This window comes from Zonotrichia albicollis, chromosome 26, assembly GCF_047830755.1.
Source record: "Zonotrichia albicollis isolate bZonAlb1 chromosome 26, bZonAlb1.hap1, whole genome shotgun sequence".
Classification (NCBI taxonomy): Eukaryota; Metazoa; Chordata; class Aves; order Passeriformes; family Passerellidae; genus Zonotrichia; species Zonotrichia albicollis.
In genome coordinates, this window is record NC_133844.1 from 6,922,466 (window position 1) to 6,931,803 (window position 9,338).

Below are 9,338 nucleotides of genomic sequence, written 5' to 3' on the forward strand. Positions count from 1 at the left end.
CTCCAAATGGGATCCCCCGGGCTATGGGTGGGAGACACCTGGAGCTGCAAGGACAAGGAGGGGCTGGGCAGCAGGGAAATGGGGAGGGGGACAGAGGGTCAGTAGTGCTCTGGGGAGCAGAGGGGACAACCCAAAGACCCTCGTGGGCTGAGCCTGACCCAACTGTTGGCTTCTACAGGGTGCAAAGCAAGACCCCCTGGAGGAGCTGGGGACAACAAAGCCCCGGGAGCCAGGGCCCCTGCTGGTCCCACAGATGGCCAGGGGGGGTTAAGCCTGTGGCCAGCTGGGCAGCAGCAGCCCTGGGAAATGGGGCAGCCCTCAGCCCCTGCCCCACGGGGAGGGGGCTGCAGCCCAATCCCCTGTGCTTTGGAGTGCAAACACACCCCTATAGGGGAGGGTTTGGGGTGCTCTGTGACCCAAGGCAGGACCCCCTGCCCCAGCACAATCTGCTGCACTCCCTATGAGGAGATGCCTGAGCAGCAGCTGGGACAATGGTAGACAAGGAGAGAGGGGGGAAAAAACCCTTGGCAATTTTCTGCAGGTTTCTATTTAACCTGGAGACAAAGAGCGGCTTTGTGCGAGGGAGGGACGGAGGCTGCGCATGGAAATTTCTTGGCTTTTCCCCTTCACCGGGGTTTTTTCACCACTCCAAATTTAGGTAACTATAAAAACGCACTAAATGGCTGTTAATGTTTTATTTGCTGCAGACTTTTTGGTGCTGGGAGCTCCTGAAGTCCCTCTCACAGCACGGGGAAGGGGTGGGCAGAGCTGAGCCCCCCTCCACGTGAGGCACAGGGCTGGCCGGCCGCGGGGGATTACTCCTCCCTGAGAAGGGAGCTTAGCTGCCTCAGAACCAGGAGTAAACTGAAACCCCATAAACATGCAGAACAAAGTCCTGGAAAGCTGCTGCCTCCAGCACCGAGCAGGGCCATGGGGGATGCTCCTGAGCGCCATGGGGAAGGACAGACACCTTGTCCCCCAGCATCCACATCCCTGGGGGACCCCAAAACCTCTGAGGTGAGATCAGAGCCTGCCCCTGAGGGATGCTGGTGGCTCAGGCCTGGCTGCAGGTCCTGGCCCAGCGCTGGCTCTTCCCATCCCACACGTCCTGCTGGGAACATTCTGTTCCCACCAGCCGGCTCCCGAGCCAAGGGACGGATCCTGCCCCAGCCGGGCTCCTGCTGTGGCACTAATTGGGCTGCCCTGGTGAGAACCGTGTCGGGAAATGTTTCCAGAGGTTATTGTTAGCCCTGGCATGAGGCTGGCAAGGAACCAGCTCCCTCCTCTCCAGCCTCTCCTCCTCCACTGCCGCCGCCAAACCCTCCAGGGCTCCTCGTGCACCCCAAAATTCACCTGTGCTCCATCAGCCTGAACACCCCAACACTTTTCTCAGTGGGGCTGCAGGTGGTGCTCTGCTGGCAGCACAGAGCCATCCTCACCCCAAACACTGCCAGGAAACCTCTTCCAGGAAGAGCAATCTCCCGAGAAAAACATGTTTACCACTGTCAACCGCATTGTTTACAGATGCGGGGAGCAGGCACGCCAGTGGAAAAATCTCAGCAATGGTGCCTGGCAGGGAAGCTCTGCCCGGGCTCCTCTCTGGAGCTGCAGCTCCCCAGGGACCATGTGTAACTCTGGGGTGTCACCTCGCAGGGAGTGACCTGGCACCAGGTCCAGTCAGAGGTACCAACCCTGGTATCACCCAGCATCTCCCGTGGGGCTGGGGCAGCTGCAGAGGGGGCACTTGTTGGCTGCCAGCTCCCACCCTGAGCCCTGAGGGGACCCCAGGGCACCTCACAGCGCTGTCCCCATGCTGGCCACACCAGCAATCTGCCTCCCAGGGTTCTGCTGGGAGGAAGGGGGAAGGGGGAGCGAGTCTTAAAAAGCAGAGCAGTGCCCACAGAGCAGACATTCTTGGGTAATTAGAACCAAAAGGAGCGAGTCGAGGTCCCGCTGCCGGCTCTGGTTATTCTCTGCCTCGCCGAGGCTCCGAGGCGCCGGAGCCGGGGCTCTCTGCCAGGGCTGCCTCTGCCCAGGGCCAGGGGACCCACTTGGGCCATTCCTGAGCCTTGGGGCGCCCCACACTCTGCTGGAGCAGAGATCTGGACTGCACAAATCAGCCAGCCCCAGCTTTGAGCCCCCACCTTGGCCATTTCCATCTGCGAGCAACACCGGAGGGTTTCTGTGGGGTGCATTCATCCCTAGCACTGCCAGCTGGCAAAAGCTCAACTCAAGGTTCTGCCCAGGCCCAGGAGACCCCCTTGGGCCATCCCTGAGCTTTGGGGTGCCCCACACTCTGCTGCAGCAGAGATCTGGACTGCACAAATCAGCCAGCCCCAGCTTTGAGCCCCACTTTGGGCATTTCCAGCTGGGAGCAACATTGCAGCATCCCGAGTGTTTCTGTGGAGTGCATCCATCCCTAGCATTGCCAGCTGGAAAAAGCTGAACCAGTACCTTGCACCCAAACCTTCACCCCCACTAGTGAGCCCAGGGTCACCCCAGTGGGGCCAAGAGGGTGGGAGCAGCCGCACACACATCCCAGGTCACAGACTGTCACAGGGAGGGACCCCAGCAGGGGACACAGTCCCCAGGGCTCTGTGTCCTCCTCCAAACCAACAGGTCAGGGTTTGCCACAATTTTCTCCAGGTTTAAAATGTCCCCAGGCACTGCTGTGCCCACACAAACCACTTTGGGGACAACACATGCCATGTCCCCACAGGCACCAGCTCCCAGGTGACACCACAGTGGCACTGGGGACGTGCTGGTGGCCCAACAGCTGGACAGCTGCAGAGAAGAGCAGCTTGTGGACCCACGAGGAACACCAAGGAGGGAATGGGGGCACCAGGCTGTGCTCTTACCTTGCTCGGGCAGGGTGGGGGCCGGCCGGGCAGCGGAGAGCGCGGCTGTGACCAGCACAGCCCAAAGGATCAGGCACCGCCAGGTCCACATCCCACTGCTGCAGCTACTGCTCGGCGACTGGGCTCTGCAACTGCCCCTCCATGGGGGCCCTGCGGGGAGCAGGGGGGTCTCCGCAGGGCTGGCAGCCCCTACAAGCTGGGAAGGAGGAAAGCAGAGTCAGGCAGGGCCAGCTCCCCCACATCCCACCATCCATCCAGCACTTGTGATGTTCCTCCTGCATCCAGCGCAGACAGCAGGATGTCTCTGGATCAAGCGACATTCTGCATCAAGGGACATCCTCAGACTGCAGTGGCAGGTCCCCACAGACCCCTCAGCAGCCTGACACGAGCTGGCACTGACTGGCAGGGTTATGTTTCCCTGTGTAAAAGCGCTGATGTGTCAAGAGTGAAACCGCTGGCAAAGCAGAACCAAGCGCAGCAAGATTTCCCAGAATGGTGAGAGAAACATTAACGACACTGAAAGAAAGGGAGATTCCTGCTCTCCTCCTCCTGCACTTTGTCAGGTGTTGCTGAGCCATGGCTTCACTGAGGGAAATCCCTTACCCAGAGCAAAATCTCATGCTGTCTGTGCTGTGCCACCCCTAGCAAAGCAGCTCTCACTGCAAACTCCAGTCCCTGCCATTCCCTATAGGATCCATAGGGCACACAGCAGCCACCCCTTGGAGAGGCCTTCCTGGAGCCACAGGGTCAGCCAGCTGCAGCCCATCTCCTTCCACCAACAGCTGTTTTTGAAGTGGCTGTGTGGGGAGAAATCCCCCGGCATCCAGAGCCAACTCTGCAACTCGCTCTCGTCCCTGCCAGCTCTCACGCTCAGGTCCCCATCCCTTTCCAGGCCAGCTCCAGAGCTGGGTTCTGGCACAGCTGGGAGGCTCAGGGTGCTGTGGGGGCGTGCCCTCCATGGCCCTCATCCCTCCTTCCCTCTGACCATCCCTCCCTCTCCCCATGCCAGCAGCATGGAGCTCTTCCAAGACACGTTCCAGGGGACGCCGCAGCCCGAAGCCGGCCGCCCCCGGCCAACTGCTCCGAGCCTGGCGGATGGGAAGGGAAGGAGCCCCTGTGCTCCACCCCCGCGCCACATCTGCACCTCGGCAGCAGCCTGGGATGAGGTCCCGAGGCTGGCCATGGCTGATGGTCCCGCTGGGCTCTGTGAGGAGATCCTGCCCAGCCATTGCTCAATGTGCACGGCCCCGGCCAGGGCGCTGCCGCCAGCGGTGGCGTTCTGTCTCTCTGGGACAATTACAAGGACAGGACAGGATACCATGCCACAAACCCTTCCCCATGGCACCTCCTGGGGTACAGCTGTGCCTCCAGGCCCCTCAGCCCCTGCTGAAGATCCCAAGCTCACCCGTGCTGCCGTGTGCTGCGCCGTCCCCGACCTGCTGCGGGAACAGGCGTCAGGCTGAAGTACACGCTGTTAAAAACAGTGAGTAATAATCATAGTGAGTAATAAACTGCTACTCATCCTCCCCACGCACTCACTCCATGGAGCTCTACCTCTCCTGCTCCAGTGTGAGACCCTGAGCCTGGCTTTTCCTCAAGGATGGGCTGAGCAGCCACGATCCCCAAAGATCCTCCAAAAAGCCTCTGCATCCAAAGGAAACCCAGCTGGGGTGTAGTTGTGGGGTTCCAGCTGCCTCCTTCATGCCCAACAGCTCTGGCTGGCACAGGAGTATTTGGGACCCAAATTATTGACACAAGGAGTCGGGCAGGGAAAAGGGCACCCAGCAAACACCGGCGTTATCTCCAACACCAGCGCTCCCAGGCACTGGGTAGTGCTTGGAAATAGTTATTGAATGTTCAGGATTTATCAGGGTTTGGAAAGGGGAGGCGGAATTCTTTGAGGGAGGAGGTGGGGGGGAGGAAAAAAAAAAGCCTTTGGTATTTCTGGAAATTATTTTCTGTCTCTCGGTGGCTTTGTTTATGGGCAGCACATGCTCCCCGGAACATGCCCTAATGCGGAGCGTCTGCGTGGGCCTCCCGAGCCGGCCCCGCGCTGAGGGGAGGGATGGAGGGATGGAGGAGAGCCCAGTGCCTCCAGTTCCTGACAAATGAGTCAGTGCTGGCTCGCGCACAGCAGAGCCCTTCTCCAGATACACCTCGGAGCGGGCGCCTTCCAGCTGATTCAGGGCTTGACAGCGGGATATTTCCATGGCGTAGGGATGGCTCGGCAGCACGGAGCTGTCCCGTGGCTCAGAGGGTCACTGCAGGGAGGGAGGAACAGAGGGAAGGGTGCCAGCACCCAGCAAGAGCACACAGAGATGGTCGGCTTCCCAGGGCAGTGAGGGAGGGAGCAGCAGCCATGGCTTTGCTGGAGGGCAGCAGGACTGGGATTGCTCCTTCTGGACAGGTTCAGCAACACCCGAGGGAATCTGAGTGCTCAGAGATGCTGGAGAGGCAGCACAGACCTTTTCCCCCTTCCCAAGGGAAAAGGGGAGGCTGGGGAACCCCAAGACACCTGCCCTTCATGACTCCTTGGTGTCCCAAGGAAGTGGGGAGAGCACTCCTACCTGTGCAAACACCAGCATGGCTCTTTTCTGTGTTTATCCAGCTTTTATATAAATCCCAACAGGAAACCATTTGCTCTGGAGGATGGCAGCTCAGGCAGGGTGGGTCTCTGGGCACCATCCCCTCTCCTGCACACTGCAATTTACTGCTCCGGGGTGGATTCAAACAACTAAAAACAGAAGCAGCTAGAGAGGAGCCAGGGCTAAGCGCCCCTCGGAGACCTGCCTCCAAAACTGCAATTACCACCAGCCATTACACCCACGGAGCTATTTCAGAGTGGTGATGGACAGCCCTGTGCCCATCCCTGCACCCTCCAGGGGCACACGCTCCCTGTGTGCCAGGACAGATGTTCTCACACTGCCTTTGCACACCAGTGTGTCCACGAGTCTTGTGCAACCTGTGCCCCCCTGTCCTCAGGGGGCTGCACTTTCACTCCTTGAATCTCCCACAGCCCTGAGTCACAGGGCTGAGCTGTCCCAGGAACGTGGCACAGACTGGACTTTCCCACTTGCACAGCAGATGCACGCCGTGGCTCTGAGCTGAGTGGTTCTGAGTGGGGAAGCCCCTTGCTGTCCTGTCCATCTCTGGAATGCATCTGAGGTGCCAAACACAGGAGCAGGGTGGACAGCCAGGCTTGGAGCCCTGCAATGCTGTGATATCTGCAGGGGAGTCCTGATCTGATCCCTGAGACTTTGCCATGGGCTCGCTGGGGCTGGGGGCTCTGCTTCCTCTCCTCTGCCTCCCAGCTGGGGCAGAAACAGCCTGAGGCATTCACCACGAGTGGGTACCACCAGTGGGTAGCACAGCAGGCAGGGAAAGCACAGGGACAGGCCAAATGCAACAGGGAGAAGAGTCTGAGCTCAGCTCGTGGGTCTGCACAGCATCAGGAGCCCGAGGTGGCACACTGTGCCCAAGCAGGCACGGTCCCTGTCCCTCAGGAGGGGAGGTGGTCACTGCCAGCAGACCACCCTGCCTGGCACAGACGCCCCTCAGCTCCAAAGCACATGAAAAGAGGCTCCTTTTCCTCTGAGGCACAACAAAAGCAGCCCAAATCCAGCTGCCCTTGGGGAAGGAGGACACGCCAAAGGCACAATCTGTGGGCGGCAGGAGCGAAGCCTTTCCCTTGCCCAGTGCTCCGTGCCCCCAACCTGTGGCTCAGGTCAAGAACCAAGTATTTGCTGAAATAAAAAGCAAACACAACTGCACATGGAACTGTAGGGGAAAACTGTAATGCTTAAAGCAGACACATGCTTGGAAAAATAAATATCCAACTGTGCAGCATAAAGAGCATGTTAACCCTTCCCAGCTGGCCGCCAGGACTTCAGGGCTACCAGGGGCACCTCCAGCACTGAGCTGTGGGCTGGAATGCAGTGGTGGGAGAGCCTGAGATGTAGGGCAGGAAGGACAGGGAAAGGCCCAGCCTCACCCACAGATCTCCACAAAACCATCGCAGTTCTAGAAGCATCCTCACACTCAGGGATCCCTCCCCACCCGAAGAGTTGAGTTTCAGATCTACAGAACAACCACTGGTACCCAAAAATCTGTACTGGGATGGTCGCCCTGGCTGCTTTGGGAGGGGACTGGAGAAGGAGAGTGACACTGGGACACGATCACAGCCTGCCATCCCAGGCAGGGACAGACACCCATTACTCAGCCTGGGAGGAGCTGGATGGGCTTTTCACTAAATTGCACTCCTGCAAGAAAAGCCATGGGGAGGGGAAGGACACACATTTGCCATCATGTCCAGAAGCAGAAGGTCCCCAAAGGGGCACAAAGTTGGATTTTCAGGATGCAAGGAAAGCCATCGGGAGGGGAAGGACGCACATTTGCCGTCATGCCCAAAGGGCCAGAAAGTTGGATTTTCAGGATGGGATGAGCATCTGCAAGTAGCCCCTTCCAGCAGCCAAGACTTGGGGGTGCTCCACCTGGGGCTGGAGATAAAAGGGCTGCTGGCTCAGGTTATGTTTTTAGGTGGGTAAATAAAGAGGGAGCTGCAGCTCAGCTCTGGCAGTGGTGAGGCCAGGGAAGGCACCTCGTGTGTGCAACAGCCCAGACTCGGCTCCCGCCGGCCGCCTTCACTCGTGCCTGCACCCTGCCGGGGCAGGGGCGATTTATTTTAATCCTCTCGCAGCAACACAAGGAAAAGGCAGCAGTGCATGCCAGCCAGCACAGGGATTAAGGGAGGAAGTGCTCCTGAGTGGGGAAGATGGCTGCTAGCCAGAGCAGGGGGCTGCAGGGCCCACGCTCCTGCGGTGGCCCCGGGCAGGGCGGGGGGGCTCTGCCTGTGCTGGCATCCAGCATCCATCCTGGCACGGGGGGGGCTCTGCCTGTGCTGGCATCCAGCATCCATCCTGGCACGGGGGGGGGCTCTGCCTGTGCTGGCATCCAGCATCCATCCTGGCACGGGGGGGGACTCTGCCTGTGCTGGCATCCAGCATCCATCCTGGCACGGGGGGGGGACTCTGCCTGTGCTGGCATCCAGCATCCATCCTGGCACGGGGGGGGCTCTGCCTGTGCTGGCATCCAGCATCCATCCTGGCACCCAAACCACCGCCTCCACCTGCCCTGGGCTCACTGAACCGCTCGGGTTTGAACATTGCCGGGCGGGGAGCAGCCCCGGCCCGCCCGATCCGGGACACGGGGCAGCAAGCCGGGAACAGAGGGGACAGCGAGGCAGCCCGGCATCACCTGAACGCGGACACGCTCCGCTCCGTCCGCACACGAGGCCGTGTCTGCCGGCCCCAGAAGCCGCAAAAACCACAACCAAACCGCTCTGCAGCCGATTCCCCCCGGTGCCCAGGGCCACCGCAGGTGTCGCCTCCCCGCACTCCCGTGGGCGGACGAGCGGTTCCCGGAGCCGCCGCATCCCCGCGCTGTGCCGGGCTCCGGGAGCCCCACCGGCGTGCACACACAAAGGGAAGCACCAGCCCCGGGACGGCGTTATTCCAGCGCCTCCATTCCCGCTGCCCGCCCCGGCATCCCAAAACTAAACCACAACCAAATCCAGCTCCTTCTTCTCCATTTTTTTTTTTTTTTCTGGAAGCCGCAAGGCTCCCGCTCAGGTACTTTTCGGGAAGAAGGGGCCAGGCAGCGGCTCGGAAAACGCCCCCCGATTCCCGCCAGGCTGCCCCGCGGCCGGGAGGGGTTTGGGGGCCGCGACGGCGGGGGCGGTTCCAGTCTCGGTTCTGCCGATGGACGGGGTCGGACCCGCCGCCTTCCCAAACCGCTGCCGTCCCGGGAACGGCCCCGGCGCCCCGCAAATGCCCCGGTCCCTCAATGCGGAGCCCCCCCCATCGAGCCGCCCCGCCGGGACTACAAGGCGCACCTGGGGGGGGGTTCGGTCCCGTCCCCCGCCCGAGCCCCCCGGGCACAAAGCGACCCCCGCCGTGTCCGTGCCGCCCCTCCCGGCCGTTACTCACCGGAGCCCCGGCGCGGAGCCGCCGCTCCCGGGAACAATGGAGGGGAGGGAGCCCCGGCCGGGGCGAGAGGCGCAGCCCCGCCGCCGCCGCGCTCACAGCGGCCGCCCCATGGCAGCCCCGGTGCGGCCGGGCCGGCGGAGGCGGCGGGAGGCGCTCCCGGAGCCGCTGCCGGACGCGCTCCCGAAGGCGCGGCCGCCCCGACGCCGCCGCTGCCGCTGCCCGCCCGCCGCGTCCCGCCGAGCGCCCGCCGCCGCCGAACTAAGGCGCTCCCGCACCGCCCCGCCGGCCGCCGCGGCTCCTCCTCCGCCTTCCTCCTCCTCCTCAGCGGCCTGATGGGGCTTGTAGTCACAGCCGGAGCGCCCCCCCAACTGCAGACCCCGGGGCCATTCCGGACGAGCCCCGGGGATTTGCGCCCCGAAGGCAGCGCAGGATGCTGGCCGGGATGCTCCCCTCTCCTCTGCACCCTCCTCCTGTGTGTATTGCTGGCCCCAGGGGA

The 9,338-nt window shown here is 61.7% G+C and overlaps 1 protein-coding gene across 3 annotated transcripts in view; it reads right to left on the reverse strand.

Annotated features, from left to right (window-relative positions):
- The window catches only part of FGFR1 (fibroblast growth factor receptor 1), a 34,819-nt gene extending 25,695 nt beyond the window's left edge, over positions 1-9,124 (reverse strand). For 2 of the 3 annotated variants that reach the window (XM_074558887.1, XM_074558885.1), the window contains exons 1-2: positions 8,843-9,123; positions 2,859-3,054 (exon numbers count right to left, since the gene is read on the reverse strand). In XM_074558887.1, coding sequence (XP_074414988.1) covers positions 2,859-2,949 — 91 coding nt within the window. In that variant the 5' untranslated portion in view covers positions 2,950-3,054; positions 8,843-9,123. Of the gene's footprint in view, positions 1-2,858; positions 3,055-8,842 lie in introns of all 3 variants that reach the window. The other variant, XM_074558886.1, reaches the window with a different exon arrangement.
- Between the last annotated feature and the right edge of the window lie 214 nt (positions 9,125-9,338).